General features: G+C 30.8%; 3 protein-coding genes and 2 long non-coding RNA genes across 13 annotated transcripts; 3 read left to right on the top strand and 2 right to left on the bottom strand.

The window, feature by feature from the left end:
• Positions 1 to 223: 223 nt before the first annotated feature.
• On the bottom strand, positions 224 to 4424 carry LOC106772193. 3 transcript variants are annotated; one of them, XR_002669068.1, is made up of 6 exons: positions 4308 to 4424; positions 3490 to 3730; positions 2266 to 2363; positions 746 to 1972; positions 543 to 619; positions 224 to 448 (listed from the first exon to the last, which is right to left on the bottom strand). It is a non-coding gene; the product is annotated as an uncharacterized LOC106772193 (long non-coding RNA). The 3 variants fall into 3 exon arrangements; XR_001376561.2 differs by having other exon boundaries at positions 543 to 1972; XR_001376560.2 differs by having other exon boundaries at positions 543 to 1972; positions 2266 to 2320.
• Positions 4425 to 7506: 3082 nt separating this feature from the next.
• On the top strand, positions 7507 to 9496 carry LOC106772192 (acid phosphatase 1-like). The gene is made up of 3 exons (XM_014658424.2): positions 7507 to 7907; positions 8393 to 8602; positions 8692 to 9496. Exons 1-3 carry the CDS (start codon positions 7561 to 7563, stop codon positions 8867 to 8869), a joined length of 735 nt encoding a protein of 244 aa, XP_014513910.1. The 5' UTR covers positions 7507 to 7560; the 3' UTR covers positions 8870 to 9496.
• LOC111242256 lies at positions 8404 to 13080 on the bottom strand. Of its 7 annotated transcripts, none has more exons than XR_002669072.1 (5): positions 12833 to 12976; positions 12264 to 12478; positions 9504 to 9597; positions 8617 to 8696; positions 8404 to 8517 (listed from the first exon to the last, which is right to left on the bottom strand). It is a non-coding gene; the product is annotated as an uncharacterized LOC111242256 (long non-coding RNA). The 7 variants fall into 7 exon arrangements; XR_002669073.1 differs by lacking the exon at positions 8404 to 8517 and adding an exon at positions 12670 to 12706 and having other exon boundaries at positions 8578 to 8696; XR_002669074.1 differs by lacking the exons at positions 8404 to 8517; positions 12833 to 12976 and adding an exon at positions 12988 to 13080 and having other exon boundaries at positions 8578 to 8696.
• A 1969-nt stretch (positions 13081 to 15049) lies between these two features.
• On the top strand, positions 15050 to 16282 carry LOC106771475 (acid phosphatase 1). The gene is made up of 3 exons (XM_014657464.2): positions 15050 to 15482; positions 15754 to 15963; positions 16052 to 16282. Exons 1-3 carry the CDS (start codon positions 15100 to 15102, stop codon positions 16227 to 16229), a joined length of 771 nt encoding a protein of 256 aa, XP_014512950.1. The 5' UTR covers positions 15050 to 15099; the 3' UTR covers positions 16230 to 16282.
• Positions 16283 to 17755: 1473 nt separating this feature from the next.
• On the top strand, positions 17756 to 20375 carry LOC106769710 (eukaryotic translation initiation factor). The gene is made up of 5 exons (XM_014655436.2): positions 17756 to 18022; positions 18589 to 18763; positions 18861 to 18986; positions 19850 to 19915; positions 19996 to 20375. The coding sequence occupies exons 1-5, from the start codon at positions 17844 to 17846 to the stop codon at positions 20041 to 20043; spliced, it is 594 nt and encodes a 197-aa protein (XP_014510922.1). The 5' UTR covers positions 17756 to 17843; the 3' UTR covers positions 20044 to 20375.
• Positions 20376 to 20772: the final 397 nt, after the last annotated feature.

The raw sequence follows: 20772 nt of genomic DNA, 5'->3' as shown, positions 1-20772 counted from the left end.
AGATACTTAGACAACATTTTTTTGACAACATTTGAACATCATCATACGTGTCATTGTGTGATTGGTTCATGGTGGTGTCATTGTGTCATTGGAACCAATTACATAATGACATATATGATGATGTTCAAATGTTGTCAAAAAATGTTGTCTATGTATCATTATCCTTCTAAAAATTTGCATGTACAGTATTTCTGCAAAATTGATAAAAACACACATCAGAATGTATGTCATCATAATCCTTTTTAGGCTGCATCGCCACTACTTTCATTAAAAAAGTTTCATGAACAGCAAACGTTCCCCCTGCCTAAAATTGATTCAAAAATTGAACAATTGAACAATGATTGGCGACCTTGCAGTTCTAGGACAAAAATCAGCCTCAGGTTCTAAAACAACACATCCTTTTCAAGATTGCAGAAGAGTTTAAAACCAAAAAATTAGCAAGCAAGTCCTGCAGGCAAGGGAACAAGTCATTGTAAAATCAGTGATTAAAAGTCAAATACAAATTATGCAAAATAAGGCATTTGGGGGAAATGTCGTGTTACCTCTCATTTCTCTCCCTTTGAAAGAATCAACTTGAATCAGATGCATATTAATGGAGCAAATAGGTTCCTCATGAATCCTATTTGACCAAAACGCAAGTTAATTTAAATATATTTGGATTAACCATGTGCATCACTATAGAACAACTACAGGAGGGAAATGAAAATGAAGAAAAGTGAAGAATCACTTGTTTAATTATTTGAACCTCATCTCGATGAGTAAACCAATAAAGATTACTTCCGGTAACTGCCATGATGCATACTGATTCTTCACCGAGGGTAGAAGTATCAAATGCTCAAAAAGGTCACTTTTCAGCCACACTCCCCAAGTCACATACAAATGCAGAAACATTGGTGCAATAAAAAGCTTCGGTTATATGGGTGAACAATGAATGTGTTCCTATAACCTGCCATATTAAAGCATTCAGAAGAAAAATACAAATTTATAATTATGTCAGAAAGTTAAAATTATTATGAATAAAGGAGGCTCAGATTCGCCTTTTTTCAGACAGCAAAGGAATGGCTTGTGCACAGGCTGCGTCAATAGCATCTGTGCAACCAGAAGGTCAATTTCACACAGACACCGAGTCACCTAGCCAGGACACAGCTCTTCACTCATATCTGATTTAATTGCAGAAAACATCATCATTGCCTCGTAATAGCAAGAAGAAGAAGAAGAAGAAGTAGTTGCTGTTGTTTTCCCAATAGAAGCAGAAAGAAATACATGTTTGTGTGCGTGTATGTATGTGGAGAGCTGTTTGGAAATTCAATTATAATGATCATTGGCTAACCAACTTCAAGAGGGCAACAGCTATCAAGACAACCTTCTCTCAAAGAGTGGAGCCTCATACTTAAACTAATGACTCATGAGTATAACCCTAATAGCAGGGTTTCAGAAAAGAGACTCAGATTCATCTTTACACAGGCAAGAGACAGAAGAGAAGAGCCTCACCATGGCTGCATCATCAGCATTTGTATAAAGGATAATGATACTTTGACAACATCGTATAAAGGATAATGATATTTTGACAACATCACTGAATTACCTTGCCAGGACTAAGGCTCTTACTAATGTCTATTTTCTGAACTAAAAGATGAAAACAACATCACTGTCTCCCTTCTGACCATTATTCCAGAACAAACAGAAAGTGGGTCAAATATGAAAATAATTGGTACAAAAATCTGGTATGCAATTCAAGGCTCAAAATTACCCAAAAAGAAGAAGCATGAAATGGATAATTGTATTAAGAGAATATTGTTGATAAAAATGTCATAAGCCCAGGATTGAAAATAATACACCAGAGCCATGCCTCTAAGAAAATTGATAGTCCAGAAGCTCATCTCTCCCATATTAAGCCAATGGGGGTTACAGCAGGGGTTCTTGGAAAGAAGTTGTTCTGATAGGTTTCCACCATTGGAGCTTGCTGACATGACTGTCAATTGTAGAATGAGAGTTCTTAGAGGGCCTACCTATTTTCCATTTTGTTTTTAAACTGAAATTATAGCTGCACTAAAATTATTCAAAAAAAAAATACAACTTAACAAAAACAAGAATTGAATTAGTATTATTTCCCTCAAATTTTGAATTTTTATAAATTTTGAAAACCCCCATCCAAGCAAGCTAAAACATTCTGCTATATAGAAATTGTAGATTAAAAGAATCATAACATGCAATCAAATTATGATTGTATAACAATAAAAGTGAGGAGGTATACGGATCATGTACCTGTAGAGCCCCAAGCAGATGTAAACATGACAAAAAGGTCATCGCAGACCTGTAACTGTATCAACCATAGTTTGTTGATCAGGACACCTTACTAATGTCTGGACACAATAATGCGAATGAGTAAAGTATGACTTATATAGGGAAATATGTCAACATATAAACTGAGGATATAGGATTTCAAAAATTTTAAAAAGATTTTAGTTTGTAAAGAAAACGAAAACTAAAAATACCCAAAAAAACAATTTCTTTTGTCTTTGTATAATATATAATATATAGTGTAACAAAGAACTACGTAAAATTCAGCCACAAATGTGTAGAGCCCCAATGGAGCAGATGTAAGCACGAGAAGACTATCACATCTGTAACGATGGGCACATTAGTTTTCCAGACTTGTAACTGTATCAACCATAATATTTTTGAGGAGAATACCTGACTAAAGTCTGGAGATAGAAACTATGTATCAGATAATTAAAAACCTTAAAAAGATGAGAGAGAAAGAAAGAGAGATTAAGTCCACAAAACTAATAATAAGTATTATCAAAACCTTCTCTTATAAATTGTATCTCTTCGGACATTCCATTTCCCAAATGAACAAAAATTTCATAATAAAAATCGAAAAATAGAAGAAAAATTAAAAAAACCCAAACCTTGACAGAGATGATAAACAAAAGGGCTCGGTAAGGGTATGGTATAACTGGCCTTAAGAGATGTAGAAAAACCTCAAAATTAAAATCTTCACAGTACATTACCAGTATTTTTTTTATAAAACCAAACTGCGCTAAGTTACCTTTCAATAATAAATATCAACAGAACAGAACATTAGTCATCATAAAACAGAAAAAAAAAATTGGAAAGAATGAAACAATGTACCGAATGGCGAAAAGTAAGATCCCATGAGAGATCCAACTCGATATATTCGATAGCATGCATCGATCTAGCTGGTTAAATATCTCAAGCTAACATATCCTCACGAATAAAAGGATATGTGCTGCTCAACCAGCAAGATTTGAATCCTCCCATTTAAAGAACAAGTTCTAAAGCCACTAAAAATGCATTAGTCAAGCCCTCGAACCTATTTAACTCTCACACGTGATTTTTTTTAGTACGTTCATGTAAACTCGAGCAAAGACGCTCAACTAGCGTAAAATCACAAGTTTGGAACCAGAGAAAAAAAAATGGCACCGGATTTGTTCGTTTCTAGGTATCGATTAAAACACAACATACCTGGGTAACAACTCCTGGTTCTCTATTATAAGTTTCTGTCTGGTATGGGTGTTGTTGTTGCCTTCTGCTGAGGCAAAGCTTGTCACTCAGTCTGCTAGGGTAGCCTGCTAGGGTAGCTGTGGTGAGCTGTGTCAGCGGTAGACTAATAATCTTTAGATCATAAAAATTATTAGCCTATCATCTCCACAGCTCACCAGACTGAGTGATATTCTGAACTTATTTCCAGCATAACCAATTCGTCCTGAAACAAAACAGGAGGTACCATAATTTTTCTATAACGAAGTGACCATAAAAAAAAAATAATGCTGACAAAACTTAACTGAATAAAATGTCATGAAAGCAAACAGTCATGTCACCCCAACCAAATTCTCTTCAATTGATGTGTAGAATATGAAATATTCAAGCCGAAGGGAAACCGAAAAAGGTAAGATTCTTCATTATTGTTTTGTTAAATTATTATGACCCACCAACTCCACAATGCCAACATAAAATAGGTTGATGTCTGAAGATCTACAGTGTTAAGAAAACCACATTATTGCAAAATTAACGTCAAGCCAACTTCATTTTCACTTAATAGGTTCACTGAAAACGTATTGGATTGCATGAAAAAAGCAAACCACAAAATAGAATAACCAAAAGCTAAAATAATCTCTCTTTTTTTCTCTTCTTTTTGAAAATAATTATCCGCTGCATATTCAGTAACCAGGTTGGCAGAAAAAGAGAGACAGAGAGAGAGATGGAGATTGCAGAAATCGTGCACTATATAGTAACGGAAAAAAAAAATGAGAGTGGAAGCGGAAACATGAAAAAAATCAAACCTGGCTTCGACATTTTGTTGCGCCGGGAAAACAAGAAATGGCACTTTTGCATAATTAGGGTTTTCTTTTGGAATGATATTTATAAGGGGCGAGATTGATTAGGGTTTTGACAGAAAGTCAGTTTAGCTCACAACGGGCAACTCAGAAAATTCAATTTGAAATTTAAAAAGTTTAAAAAAATGTAAAAAAAGCAAAGCAATGTAATATATATATATATATATATATATATATATATATATATATGAAACTCATATTTCACACTTTCATACCATGAGAAAAGTTTTAAAAAATAATAGTGATGTCTAACCACGTGTTTTTATTTATAGAAAACAAAAATACATATCACAATCATATGTTAATATTTAATTAACCTATAATATAATTCATTCTGGAAAATAATGCACAAAGGTATCTAAATTTGTCACTGTGAAGATGTTGATAATGAGATTAATAACGAATATGTAATCTTTTAGATGTATAGGATCTTATGAACCTCTTTTGTTATCTCTTTTATATAATGTTTTACTTTTTCATTTTTATTTAATGTAGAATTTAGACTCACATTTTTCAACAAGTTTAAGGTGTTTATATAATAGTATTTCATGACAATTGTATTCTTAGTTATAAACCTAATATTAATGTATCATTTTATTATTTTGATTAACCAAATAATGACCCTAATTTAAATATATTTACTCATTACTAAATGTGTAGCATGAAAAATCACACGAAGAAGATCGTATGTGCATGTCGATTTTCAACTTATCTTACATTATCTTAGTTTGATCAATCAACAACATTGCTATACAAAGTGTAATGATTGAATAACAATTTTTATATTTGATCAAAATAAATTATCCAAATACAAAAGTATGTACAAAATATAAAACATAAATCACTTAAATGACTAGCTCACAGTTAATTACAATTTCCTCAAATTGTAAAATACCTATTTGAATAGTGTGTCCAAGAAAAACCTTTGATGGAAGACCTTCCATAAAAGAATTTGTTATCATGGAGTGTATCTCTATATGTTTTTATGAAAAATTGTCTATTTTGTATCATTTCCTTAACAATTGAAAATTTGATGTCATTGTGTTTTGACTTTATCAAACTCTTATCGCATATGGGATATAAAAAGGTTGATTAGGTGTTACAATGTAACTTAAAGGACCTTTCTATTTCTTTAAAATTTATGATTGAGTGACAAAGTTTCTCAACTAAATCTCAGGACTAGATGTCTGGCGATATGTTATAAATTATCAGTCATGGTAAATTAAATATAGTTCAAAGTGGATTTAAAATCATCCTTATTCATAACAAAATTCAAGCTAGAATTTCTAATGATTTCATATTGGTTTGACCTCTTTATACGTGGATATATAATTCATTATTTTCTTTAAATAACTTATAATCATTTTAAGTGAATTTCAATTATTATTTCAAATTTGTTTAACATCTATGTATATTATATCTTAACGTATATACATTATAATAACACACTTTCTAACGATGATGTATAAGAAATTTTATATATTTTTTGAATTTCTAAATTTCTTTTTGAAAATTGATTTAGAATAAATTTGTCACTCTTAACAATTGGGTATCTTCACTTACATGTTTTCATGCCAAAATCTTTAAATATTTTTTTAATATAATTTTTTTTTGTGACAATTATAAAATATTTTGAGATTAGTCTCACTGAATTTCTAATACAGAATAAACGTTAGTAAGATATTTAATTTATAAAAAAAAATAACTATACAATTAATTTTCACATTAAGAATGCTATTAGAAAATAAACAAGTGTCATTAATTGTTTAGTGAAGTTGAAAAACTTTGATAACGTGATTACATGCTATTAGAAAATGAACAAGTGTCATTTGTTTGGCGAAGTGGAAAAACTTTAATCATATATGAGGATCGAAATCGATTAAATATAATAAACTTGGATTTATTTAATAATTCTTTATATTTGTTTTGTGATTGTATATCATAATGCCGTGAGCACGTATTCTACTTAATTTATTATTATAGCTTGTTAATAAACCTAGCTACTTAATATCTTATTATATATATATATATATATATATATATATATATATATATATTAAATATGGTATCTTATCATAATTACTTCCATATTATTAAATTATTAAATAACAACGAAACAAATTATATTATCGAAGAAAATATATTGAAGACACATGTATTTTGTGAGTACAGCATTTTAAGACATAATATCTTAATTTTTTCTATTGGAACAAATTTACATTGTATGAATAATTTCTTTAAAACATGGGTTTTATGTTTAATAGGATAATCATTTTATTGCTTTGATTGAAAATTGAATGAATATTTTAATTTGAAACAAGATTAAATGTAAAAATACAAAATGTCATAAAATATAAGTCATTTAATTTAACCTTTTTACTATTAAGCGGATAAATTCGAGTATGAATTACTTAAAAGTGGCATTGTAACAATCACTTAATACATGATAAGATGTAAACGAACATATTCAATTATTCTGAATTCTGAATTATAATTTCGAAATGAGTAAAACATTATATTTTAAATTCCCCAAATTCCAATTATAGTTATCAATTTATAATAATTATTAGAAAATATTTTCTATCAAGTTAGAAATATTTTGTGGACACCATGATTGATTATACGTATTAATAAATTTCAATTTTAATTACGTTTTCAATTCCTGTAATTTTAAGATAAATTTTGAAATAGTTTGAAATAAATTTTAATGTTAAGATAGTTTCTTAAATTAAACAAAATAGTTTTTTATTTTTGAATATATATATATATATATATTCAAATAATTAGAGATGTTTAATTTATATATATTAATAAAAAGTGATACCATTAATTGTTCATGTCAGAGGCTTGTTATTCAAGTCTTTTTGTTCAAAAGATAAACCAATTTGTCATGTGAAAGCATGCAAACTATATTTTTCTCTTTGCAGTAAAGTTTCTGACTTTGAAATGAAATACGTAGACATTTCCTTCCTCATATCATAGTGGACATTTTCTTTAGTTTTGGTATTTTTGCCAGCCATAGTAGCATGTGACTTGATGCAGCTCAATTCTTGTGCCAATCACATTCATTTGACTTGGTAACATTTTCAAACCTTTGAAATCTGCATACATAAAATAAGCACTTTAAAAGGGAGTGATTGGAGTTGTTCTATCATCTGCTAAATTCTCATTGCATGCACTTTTTTCCAGGGAAGAGAAAATGGGGAAAGCACTTAGGTGGTGTTTGGTTTTGACATGCCTTTTGGTTCCTCTAGCAGGTGATGGATTGGAGATGAACTTGAAGAATTATTGTGAGAGTTGGAGGATGAATGTGGAACTGCACAACATTAGGGAGTTCCAAGTTGTGCCTGAAGAATGCACTGAGTACATTGGAAAATATGTCACTTCAACACAGTACAAAGTGGACTCACAGAGGGCAACTGAAGAGTGTCTGGTTTATCTCAGCACAAGCTGTAATCTGAAGAAAGATGGATTCGATGCTTGGATCTTTGACATCGATGATACCTTGCTTTCAACTCTTCCTTACTACGAGGATAATCTCTATGGGTAATTACAAATTTCTTTCTAAGTCTATTTTTTCTGTCATAATATTCTCAGAATCCAAGTATAACTTAAATGTCGGAGTAAAAATGAGAAAAAGTAATACATTAAACTTTAAGAAGTGTTTTTGGATGTTTAAACGTACTTTTGGAGAAATATATTGCTGCATCTGTTACTGTGAAAGTACTTGAACATGTTAATAGATATTGCTTAAAACTTGTTTTAAAGTGATAAGTTTTACGTTTGACCTTCTTATTCTAACAAGTAATAGTAAACGTTAGTGATCAATGTAAAATTACAACAAAGTGTTTCAATCAACCATTTTAAATCAGAATCAACTTTTCATTGAGTTAACATGTCAGGAATTGGTCTTTAAACTTTCTCAGATCATCTATTGTGAATACAAACAAATTGTTCAGATTCTATTGCTACTTCGATCTCCTTTGCTTGTTCATGATCATTGTGAATAATGACGAATTCTTTGACAATAGGGGAAGGAAACTGAGTGTGACATCTCTAGAGGAATGGATGAAAAAGGGTAATGCACCTGCTCTTGATCACTCGTTGAAGCTTTACAATGAACTTAAATCCAGGGGTGTGCAAATCCTTTTGGTTACTTCAAGGAAGGAGCATCTCAGATCAGCCACAATTGACAACCTTGTAAAAGTTGGTTACTATGGTTGGACTAAAATTATCTTTAGGTGAGTACCATTACCTCTACATTTCTTTCAATAGTCCTCGATTTTTGGCTAAATGTTTCTCTTTTCCTTTCATTTTTGTTTCTGTGCAGGGATCCTGCAAATGAATTGGTATCAGTGAAAAAGTATAAATCTGATGTGAGAAAGAAAATAATAAATGATGGTTATCGCATTTGGGGCATTCTGGGGGACCAATACAGTAGCATTGAAGGAATTCCAAGCCCCGAAAGGGCATTTAAACTCCCAAATCCAATTTACTATGTTGCCTAATGTGTAATTGTATTGTTTCTTCCTCATTTACAACTTTTATTAAAGAGTAACTTGTTCCATGCAATTGGACATGTAGATGGTCCAGAAATAAAATTAATTTACAGTATAAATGTCTTGTGAAATCTTACTTCAAAAGTTAGTTAATTATGCTTCAGATCCCCTAAATATGGTTAATTTCTTACAAATTCTAATTTATACAAATCAAGCTCTCATTCCAATAACAGAATTTTAATTTTAATTTACTCCCTCCATTTCAAGTTATGTATAATTTTTTTTTTCAATTTTTTACATGATTGTATTTGTGTGCAGAGTGAAAACATAAATCCAAAAATGAATATATATGAAATGGAGAAAAATGAAAGGAAGTGTGAAAAATAAAAATAAAATAAGAAGTGAGACTATTTGTTTGAGGAGAAAATAACATCAAAATAAAGGAAATTGGATCAAACATAATCTTCCACCGGTTCTATATTACAGGATGCAAATCCACATGATAATTACTAGAACAACAAAAATCTGATACGCAATTCAAGACCCAAAAATCAGAAGCATGAAATGGATAACTGTATTAACAGAGTTTTATGGAGGAAAATGTCCTGAGCCCAGGCATGCAAATAACAAACCAGAGCCATACCTCTTCGAAAAATTGATTGTCCAAAACCTCATCGCTCTCCGATCTAAGAAATAAGTAGTTCATGGGTTTCCGCCATTGGAGCTTGCTAACATGGCTGCTAAATTGTAAACTGAAATTATAGTAAGGGCTCGCAAAGGGTATGGTGTAGTATAATGATAACTGGTCTTAAGAGGGGCAGAGAAACCTCAAAAATAAAATTATTATCAATTGCTCAAAAAAGACACTTTTCAGCCACATGTCACTCCCCAAGTCACATACAAATGCAGAAATATTGGAAACTAGAGGAAAGTACTAGTTTAAGAGCAATAAAAAGCATCGGCCATATTGGTGAACAATGAACGGAGTAAACTAATGTGTTCCTGTCAACTGCCATATTAAAGCATTCAGAAGGAAAATACAAATTTATAATTATGTCAGAAAGTTAAAATTATTATGAATAAAGGAGGCTCAGATTCGCCTTTTTTCAGACAGCAAAGGGAATGACTTGTGCACAGGCTGCGTCAATAGCATCTGTGCAAGAACCAAAAGGTAAATTTCACACAGATACCAAGTCACCTAGCCAGGACACAACTCTTCACTCATATCTGGTCTAATTGCAGAAAACATCATCATTGCCTCGTAATAGCAAGAAGAAGAAGAAGAAGAAGTAGCTGAATCGCAGTAGAAGCAGAAAGATATATATGTTTGTGTGCGTGTATGTATGTGGAGAGCTGTTTGGTAAACTCAATTATAATGATCATTGGCTAACACATCAACTTCAAGAGGGTAACAGCTATCAAGACAACCTTCTCTCAAAGAGTGGAGCCTCATACTTAAACTAATGACTCATAAGAGTAACCCTAATAGCAGGGTTTCAGAAAAAAAGACTCAGATTCATCTTTACACAGGCAAGAGACAGAAGAGAAGAGCCTCACCATGGCTGCATCATCAGCATTTGTATCACAAGGCCACGATTGTAACCGACACTGAATTACCTTGCCAGGACTGAGGCTCTTACTAATGTCCATTTTCTGAACTAAAAGATGAAAACAACATCACTGTCTCCCTTTTGACCATTATTCCAGAACAAACAGAAAGTGGGTCAAATATGAAAATAACTGGTACAAAAATCTGGTATGCAATTCAAGGCTCAAAAATGCCCAAAAAGCAGAAGCATGAAATGGGTAACTGTATCAAGAGAATATTATTGATAAAAATGTCTTAAGCCCAGGATTGAAAATAATACACCAGAGCCATGCCTCTAAGAAAATTGATAGTCCAGATGCTCATCTCTCTACCATATTAGGCCAATCTAACAGGGGTTCTTGGAAATGGATAACTGTATTAAGAGAATATTATTGATAAAAATGTCATAAGCCCAGGATTGAAAATAATACTCCAGAACCATGCCTCTAAGAAAATTGATAGTCCAGAAGCTCATATCTCTCCCATATTAGGCCAATGGCAGCTCTAACAGAGGTTCTTGGAAATAAGTTGTTCTTATAGGTTTCCACCATTGGAGCTTGCTGACATGACTGCCAATCGTAGAATGAGATCTTAGAGGGCCTACCTATTTTTCATTTTGTTGAGCAGGATAGCTTACTAATGTCTGGAGACAATAATGCAAATGAAATGAGTAAAGTATGACTTATATAGGGAAATATGTCAACATATAAACTGAGGATATAGGATTTCAAAAATTTTAAAAAGATTTTAGTTCGTAAAGAAAACCAAAACTAAAAATACCCTAAAAAACAATTTCTTTTTGTCTTTGTATAATATATAATATATAGTGTAACAGAGAAATACGTAAAATTCAGCCACAAATGTGTAGAGCCCCAATGGAGCAGGTGTAAGCACGAGAAGGCTATCACATCTGTAACGATGGGCACATTAATTTTCCAGACTTGTAACTGTATCAAGCATAATATTTTTTAGGAGAATACCTGACTAAAGTCGGGAGATAGAAACTATCTATCAGATAATTAAAACCTTAAAAAGATGAGAGAGAGAAAGAAAGAGAGATGAAGTCCACAAAACTAATAATAAGTATTATCAAAACCTTCACTTATAAATTGTATATCTTCGGACATTCCATTTCCCAAATGAACAGAAATTTCATAATAAAAATCGAAAAATATAAGAAAAATAAAAAACCCCAAATCTTGACAGAGATGATAAACAAAAGGGACCGGTAAGGGTATGGTAGAGTATAAGGATAACTGGCCTTAAGAAGTGCAGAAAAACCTCAAAATTAAGATCTTCATAGTACATTACCAGTATTTTTTTTATAAAACCAAACTGCGCTAAGTTATCTTTCAATAATAAATATCAACAGAACAGAACATCATTCATCATAAAGCAGAAAAAAATTGGAAAGAATGAAACAATGTACTGGCGAAAAGTAAGATCGCATGAGAGATCCAATTCGATATATTCGATAGCATGCATCGATCTAGCTAGTTAGTTATACATCAAGCTAACATATCCTCGTGAATAATATTAAAAAGATATGTGATGCTCAACCAGCAACATTTGAATCCTTCCATTTCAGTAAGAAAAGAACAAGTTCTAAAACCCCTAAAAGTGCATTAGACGTGCCCTTGAACCTAGTGAACTCTCACGCATGATCTTTTTTGAGTAGGCTCGTGTGAACTCGAGCAAACTCGCGTAAAATCGCAAGTTCAGAATAAGCTCAAGCAGCTCGGTTGGACACTAGAAAAAAGCAAAAAACGGCACTGGATTTGTGTGTTTCTAGGCATTGATTTAAACAGAACATACCTGAGTAACAGTTTTGTGGTTCACTGGTTTTCTCTTGTAAGTTTCTGTCTGTTTTGGGGTTCACGTTGCGTTCTGTTGAGGCAATCCTTCATTTCTTTCACGGATATGATGTAAAGATTCTTAGCCTACAACAGTGTTGTCAGCACAGCTCACCACAGCTGCCACTGGCAAACCCAGTGACATTTTGAACTTGTTTCCAGCAGAGGTAACTCGTCCTGAAACATAACACAGTACCGTAGTTAAGTTTATAACGAAGTGCCATAGGGAAAAAAATGCTGACAAACTCACTGAATGAAATCTCATGAAAACCAACATGCATGTCACCCCAACCAAATTCACTTCAAACAACGTTTAGAATTTGAAAAATTTAACCCAAAGGGTAACACAAAAAGGGAAGACTTTTCACCTTTGTTTTGTTAAATTATCATGACCCACCACCAACTCTACAATGTCAGAAGATCTACCGTGTTAAGAGAACAACATTGTAGCAAAATTCATTTTACGCATTGGATTACACGAAACAAGTAAAACACAAAATAGAAACCGCAAAAGCAAAAACAGTCTCATACTCGCTTCTTCCTTTTTTTTAATTATTGTCGCTGCATTTTTCAGAAAACCAGATTGGCAGAAAGCAATAGAAAGAAAAATTGAGATTGCAGAGTTGGTATACGGTAAAGTGATTGAAAAATTCAGAATGAAAGAGGGAAAATGGACGAATTCAAACCTGGCTTTGACCTTTTGCAGAATTAGGGTTTTATTTTTGGGGTAATATTAAGAAATTATCAAAATGGAAAAAAAAAATAGTAAAACAATTTCATCCTTACTCATGTATTATTACAAAAGAATAACACTATCCAATTAGTTTTCACATTAAACATGTTATTAGAAAATTAAAAAATTAACAAAGTGTCATTAATTGTTTTGTAAAGTTGAAAAACTTTGATTACTTTATAGATGGAGAATTGATTAAAAATGATAAACTTAGATTTATTTAAAAATTATTTAGTTATATTATAACATAAACGTGCCAGCATGATAAAAGCAACTTCCATAAGTGTTATACCCTACTTAATTTATTATTACAGTTTTATAATAAACCTAGCAACTTAGTATCTTATTATAATTTTGTAAAAGAAAAAAAAAATCTTATTATGATCACTTTTATTATTAAATAACATAAAAAAGCAGTAGTAGCTAACAACTAACCTAATAATTTGTACCCTTAAATTTAATATTGCAGAAAATTACTTTTAAGACAAGTTTATTTTGCGAGTATTGTATTTGAAGATATAATATTTTGATTTTTTTTATTAGAACAATTTTACATGGTACGAATAATTTCATAAAAAAAATAGTGTTTTATGCTTTATAGGATATGGTTTTATGGCTTTAATTAAAATATGAATAAATATATTCATTTGAAATAAAAAATAAATTTAAATAAAACGCTATTAAATATGAATCCTTTGAGATTTTTTCTATTAAGAGAGCAAATTAGTCTATGAATTACTTAAAAGTGGGATTGTAAGAATCTATTAAATTCTTTTAGTATATGATATGATGTTGTAAACGATCACTTTATTATCCTCAGTTATCAGAATTATAATTTCGAAATGGATAAATTTTCTATTTTAAATTCCCGAACTTTCTACTTACGATTTCGAATTTATAACAATTATTAGAAAAAAATAATTCTATCAAGTTAGAGATATTTGTGGAATTATATCACTTCATAATTTATTATACGTATTAATAAATTTTAATTTTAATTACATTTTTAGCTCGTGAAATTTTAAGATAATTTTTGCTATAGTTTCTTAAATTTAGTTTCTTGATAATTAATTAAAAAATATAATTTTAGTCTCTAAACACTACCTTTGAGAAATCAAAATAGTTTTTTTTTTTCAAATATAACAAATTAAATTTGGAAAACTATATCCAACATTTGTATAACTCAACCAAAGTGTTAAAAGAATTAGGTAGGATAATATGAAGTTTTAACACTTTACATTTTGTTATTCAATAGATAGGAAATAAAATATAAAAACTGAGAGGAAAATATATCCATTTGTATTTCGTTTATCTGTATATATTATTTTTTATAAAATCCGTGGAAAGTCAGGCCTGCGAGATTTGAGCTTTTGGAATATATTGTTTAATTTATTATTGGATAATTACTAAACTATTTATTTATTGTTGGAATATATTATTTTATAAATTGTGTTAAAATTTGATATATTTAAAACTATTTTATAAATATATAAATAAATATAAATAAAAAATATTGTTATCATTGTTGGAAAAATATATATACAAAAACATTTAGGTAATATAGAAAACATGTATCTATGTGAAAACATATAAATATTAGTTTTACACTAATAAAATAATTATATAAACTTATTTTTCAGAGATAGCTAGAGATGTTTAATTTATATGTAGTGATAAAAAATGAAAAATGATAGCATAATTGTTCATGTGAGAGGCTTATTCTTGTGGTGTTTGTATTCAACATATAAAACCTATTTTGTCATGTGAAAATGTGAAAGCATGAACTATAATTTTGTCTTTTACAATAAAGCTTCTGACTTTGAAATGAAATAGACAGAATTTCCTTCCTCATAATTGACATTTTCTTCAGTTCTGGCACTCTTGCCAGCTATATAGCACCATGTGCCTGATGCAGCTAATTTTTTATTGATTCAGACCCATGTGATGACTTGCTCACATTCTCAGAACATTGAAATCTGCATACTTTAAAAGGGAATGGCTAGTTAGAGTTGTTCTATCATCTGCTAAACTCTCCTTGCATGCAGTTTTCTCCAAGGAAGAGAAAATGGAGAAAACAGTGTGGTGGTGTCTGGTTTTGACATGTCTTTTGGTTCCTCTAGCAGGTGCTGCTGATTGGAACATACTGAAACTGCAGACACATGATGGATTGAAGATCAGCTTGAAGAACTACTGTGAGAGTTGGAGGATGAATGTGGAACTGCACAACATCAGGGAGTTTCAAGTTGTGCCTGAAGAATGCATTGAGTACATTGGAAAATATGTCACTTCCACACAGTACAAAGTGGACTCACAGAGAGCAACTGAAGAATGTCTGGTTTATCTCAGCACAAGCTGTAATCTGAAGAAAGATGGATTCGATGCTTGGATTTTTGACATCGATGATACCTTGCTTTCAACAGTTCCTTACTACAAGGATAATCTATATGGGTAATTCCAAATTTCACTCTTCATGATATTTGGCTATTCATTGTATATGTTTAGATGATCATATGTTAAGTTTAAATGATATTCTCATGTGAAAAAGAAGCAGATTTTAAACTTAATTTAATATTTATAAGTAGATTTAAACCTCATCTTCTAAACCTCATCTTAAAATCTACTTAATATGTTAACAGAATCATTGTAAGAGTTTTGAAAATGTTTTGATCTTCTTGTGACGATGATTGTTGTGAATGATGATGGATTTCTTTGACAACAGGGGAAGGAAACTGAACGTGACATCTCTAGAGGAATGGATGAAAAGTGGTAAAGCACCTGCTCTTGATCACTCATTGAAGCTTTACGATGAACTTAAATCCAGGGGTGTGCAAATCCTTTTGGTTACTTCAAGGAAGGAACATCTCAGATCAGCCACAATCGACAACCTTGTAAAAGTTGGTTACTATGGTTGGACTAAAATTATCTTTAGGTGAGTACCATTACCTCTACTTTTCTTTCAATAGTCCTCCATTTTTGGCTAAATGTTTCTCTTTTTCATTCATTTTTCTTCTGTGCAGAGATCCTGCAAATGAATTGGTATCAGTGGAGAAGTATAAATCTGATGTGAGAAAGAAAATAGTAAATGATGGTTATCGCATTTGGGGCATTCTGGGGGACCAATACAGTAGCATCCAAGGGATTCCAAACCCTAAAAGAGCATTTAAACTCCCAAATCCAATGTACTATGTTGCCTGATGTGTAATTGTATTATGGATAAATATATTTGACATTTTTTTAAAGTATTTTCACATTATTTACTTATGTAATTGGTGTATAATAATATTTATAATTATTATTATTGATTGTAAAATAATTTTAGATCAATATAATAATAATACATAAATAATATTAAAATATTATATTTAAAATATTGTCAATGTATCAATTATTGTATTATTTCTTCTTTATTTAAACTTTATTCCAAACATTGATCAAGATAAATTTCTTTTGCATTTTAATTTAAATTAAATAATACAAATAAATCTCTCATTTCACTCACAGTATTTTAATTTATATTTACTCCCTCCATTTTTATTTATGTATAGATTGAAGAATAATGTAACTATTGAAAATATTTTCTTTATTAAAATTGTTTTAAAAAGTAACATTTATTATTATTCTCTATCAATGCTAAAAAAAAAAAATCCTGAGTTACAATTATTACTTATTTGGAGAAAAAAATATTACTCTTTGTACTTAGATACAAAAATTAGAGGTATTACATAAAATTAATTTCAATTACCTTATTTGACGTGTCTATTTAAATTAAGATATCGTCCCATTAAACATGTCTGAAGGTGATGTAAAAAATATAGTTTTAATTTTATAAATTAAGAATGCTAATACTCTTGACAACATTTTTAACTCGTGATTAAGTATTGTAAATATATTGTAATATTGTAATTGAAGCTAAATATTTGTTTGTACCTTATATTAGGACGTTATATTAGTTCAATGAAGGTTAAAATGTTATCACAAGCACTCTTATGTGTAATATTTTTTTTAGCAATTGTATATTTTTCATTTAACAATTTTATATATATATATATATATATATATATATATATATTTATATTCGACTCGTGCTGACAAAAATGATTGTGATGTGTTCAGCAAATAATTGAAATATTCGTAGTATATAAATCTCCAATAAAAAAATATTTTAAATAATGGTGATGAAATTTTTTCTATTTTCATGCTTTTTAATTCATCTTATTTTCTAAGTATGTTATTTTAGATTTATTATGTTTGTTGTAGGGAAGATGTACTTTTGAATTACATATATAAATATAAGTATGTTGCAGAGACCATAGACAATAAATTTTTATTAATTTTTCTTAATTTTGCATTAATTTTTCTTTCTTTCCCTCGCCTTTTTCTCTATTTTTTTTCTTCTTCATCATAATCTAGATACAAACATAAAATATTTAGTAAATCTAAAATTAATTAAATATATAATCTTAGCCAAAAATAATAAATTTCACATTAAAGAACATTCATGAATAATACTAGAATAATGAAAAATTAACCTCAATGTATAAAATATATTTTTTCTCATGAACCATACACGACAATGAAAAACAAAATTTACATTTTAATTAAAATAATCATTTTAATTTTAAAAAATACATTTAAAGAAATAAATATGAACACTATATAATTTTAATTTTACTCATCTATATAATTTTTTAATAACAACCAAATACAAATATATTTGGATTTTGGGTTGGGTCGGTGCAAACAAACACAAAGCCCTAAAAGCCTAACCTCACTCCTCTTAGCGTTGCTAAGAGACAAAGAGAGAGAGAAATGGCAACAAGCGAAGAAGTGGTTGCGGCGGCGCCGGCGCCGGAGGCAGGGCTGAAGCACAAGCTGGAGCGAAAATGGACGTTTTGGTGCGACAATCAATCCAAACCTAAACAGGGCGCTGCTTGGGGAACCTCTCTGCGCAAGGTCTACACTTTCGACACTGTAGAAGAGTTCTGGTGGTATATATTTTTCTCTTCTTTCTCCGTTTTGCTTTCCCCCAATTTTAATTTTTTTAATTTTTTCCTTTTTCATGGACTCTTATTTCATCATTTTATTTTAGAATAATGGAATCTGAACACGCAATCTGGAATCTTAAGTTTTATGGATTATTATCTGGAGCTTGATTGATTAATTAAAAAAAAAATATTTTTACGGATCTTAGGAGAGAAACCCGTAAAGGGTCTGATTTTTTGTTGCTAACATGAGGGTTTATGTCTTTTATGTTTTTCATTGTTATTAAGTTTAGTTATGTTTGCAGTTCTCCCAAATGAGTAAAATTTTGATTTTAGTCAATTAAGAATATTTTCTTCGTTTTTTCCTCCCTCTAAACTTGGAAATCACTGCATTTGATCTTTACTATTATCTATATACTGATTTAAAATTTTGGAGGATGAAAATTAAAGAAAATTTAGAAGAATAAAAACTTATTATTATTATTTTGGAGAATGAGGTGAATGTTGTTGATTTTGGGTTTGGTGGTAAACTATTGGGAGAAATGCCTTTGATGTGAAAAATGTTGGTGTAGTTTGTATGATCAGATATTTAAGCCCAAGGAGTTGCAAAACAACGCGGATTTTCACTTGTTCAAGGCTGGTATTGAACCTAAGTGGGAAGATCCTGAGTGTGCCAATGGAGGAAAGTGGACTGTCACCAGCAACATCGGCCGGAAGGATAACCTTGAGAAGATGTGGCTTGAAACTGTAATTTTTTATTTTATTTTATCGCCAATTGCTTTTGTTTTTGGGTTTGTGAAATGTGAGGAGACTGGTGTTAAATTGTGATTGTTCTTCTGAATAGCTGATGGCGTTGATTGGGGAGCAATTTGATGATGCTGAGGACATATGCGGTGTGGTTGCTAGTGTGCGCCAATGGCAAGACAAACTTTCACTGTGGACAAAGACAGCGGCAAATGAGGCTGCCCAGGTTTGTTATTTTCTTCTAAATGGTACTTGCAAGTTGCCATTGCAACTTATATTTATGTTCTGTTATCTTGTCTGCTTATTATTCCTATCTTGGACTACAAGCAATCTGCCCGAATCAGAAACTAACTATATCTAGCTAACCTCATCAAGTTATTTACGTAATTGTATCTTTTTTGTGTTTTACCAAACTTGAGATTAAAACAGATAAATATATTCCAGAGGGCTTAAGAGATTCTTCTCACGATCTTCTTTTTATAATGAAAAGCTGATAATAAGAGTTCATTGAAGATTAAGGGACTGCACTAGGCATCTAGGTGTAGAACTAGGTATGACTATAGGTTACGACTAATAAATTGTCTAGCACATTACACCCTACTTAGGCTTAATGATGATAGATAAATGTAATTATTCTAACAATCAAGATACCCAGTTTTTGTTGAATGTTTTATATAATGTTGTGACTTTATGGTTTTAGAGGAATTAACGAGATCCATGGTCAGTGATCTATAATTTTTAGGAAGGTTAGCTACTAAAATGGAAATAGGTGAGTTGGAGGAGTGAAAATGGCAGATGCTAATAGATGGTCTGCTTGATATGAGCGAAATGTTGCTGGAAATGATCGACTGTAAATTCTTGACTATCTTTCTACTTCAACTGGGATCCACAATTTATACTGAATGGCAAAGTCTGGAATGTGTAAACGTATCAGTCTAAGATCCAGAATTGAAATTTGCTATTCTAAGCAAAATGTACCAGTCTGCAAATTCCTTGCCAAAAAGTCATGTATATTTTTTTTACTCATCCAATAATACTCTGCATGGCATTTGAAACGAGCCATTTTTGTCGTTGACTTTAATTTTGCAGATGAGCATTGGAAGGAAGTGGAAGGAAATCATTGATGTTAACGACAAGATAACATACAACTTTCATGTAAAACCTCTGCTCATAAATTTTGATTGGTGAATATGATTCATAAACAACTATGATTCTTACATCTCTAGTCATTACAGGATGACTCTAGAACCAAAGGAGCAACAAAGGGTCGATACACCGTATAAACAGTGTTGGAGCATCTTCTTGCACTTGTGGTGGAAGGCTTGTAGTACTGATACCTTCATCATGTGTCATATGTACTAGACCATGCTACTTCTTTGGTGGAGGGCTTGGCTTTACTTTTGTTCGTTCACCCCACTTTGGGGTGTTGATACTATTGTACTCTTCCTCATTTTTTAAATGGCCTGTCAAATTTTTCTGCAGAGTTAATTGTAGTTTTTGTATGTCCCGTTATTAAAGCTTTAAATCTTGAAATATGTGGAGTCCAGTTTAGGATGAGTTTGATTTGTTGCATGTACAATTATAATGGAGAAGTAAACCTTTATTTTTCTGTTCAGTGTGTAACCTTGAGCTAAAATAAGATGAACTCGTGAGTCAACAAGTTCAAATATAAGAAACATATGATGGTGAGACATAGTAAGGGAGCTAACTGTATAAACACAACAGGGGGAAATTAGGTATGTTTTTATTTTCATTAACTATAATTTTAGAAAACAAAATTTGTATTCCAAAGTTGTAGCGTAATTTACATAATTTTTTAGTGTAATTTTATCGCTAAATTACTCTGATGATGGTATAAAGAATTAATGAATTTTTTTGATACAATTTGATTATTAAGTTTTATTATTAAATAAACATTTATTTTAATACAATTGTGTTAATATTTTTTATTCATGTTTTGAGTTGGTGTTTAAATTGTTTTTATTATTTAATATGTTCATATTTATTTATTT

The sequence above is a fragment of the Vigna radiata genome, chromosome 8 (assembly GCF_000741045.1).
Source record: "Vigna radiata var. radiata cultivar VC1973A chromosome 8, Vradiata_ver6, whole genome shotgun sequence".
NCBI lineage: Eukaryota > Viridiplantae > Streptophyta > Magnoliopsida > Fabales > Fabaceae > Vigna > Vigna radiata.
The sequence above is the reverse complement of the archived record's forward strand: the minus strand, read 5'-3'. Positions and strand labels throughout refer to the sequence as shown.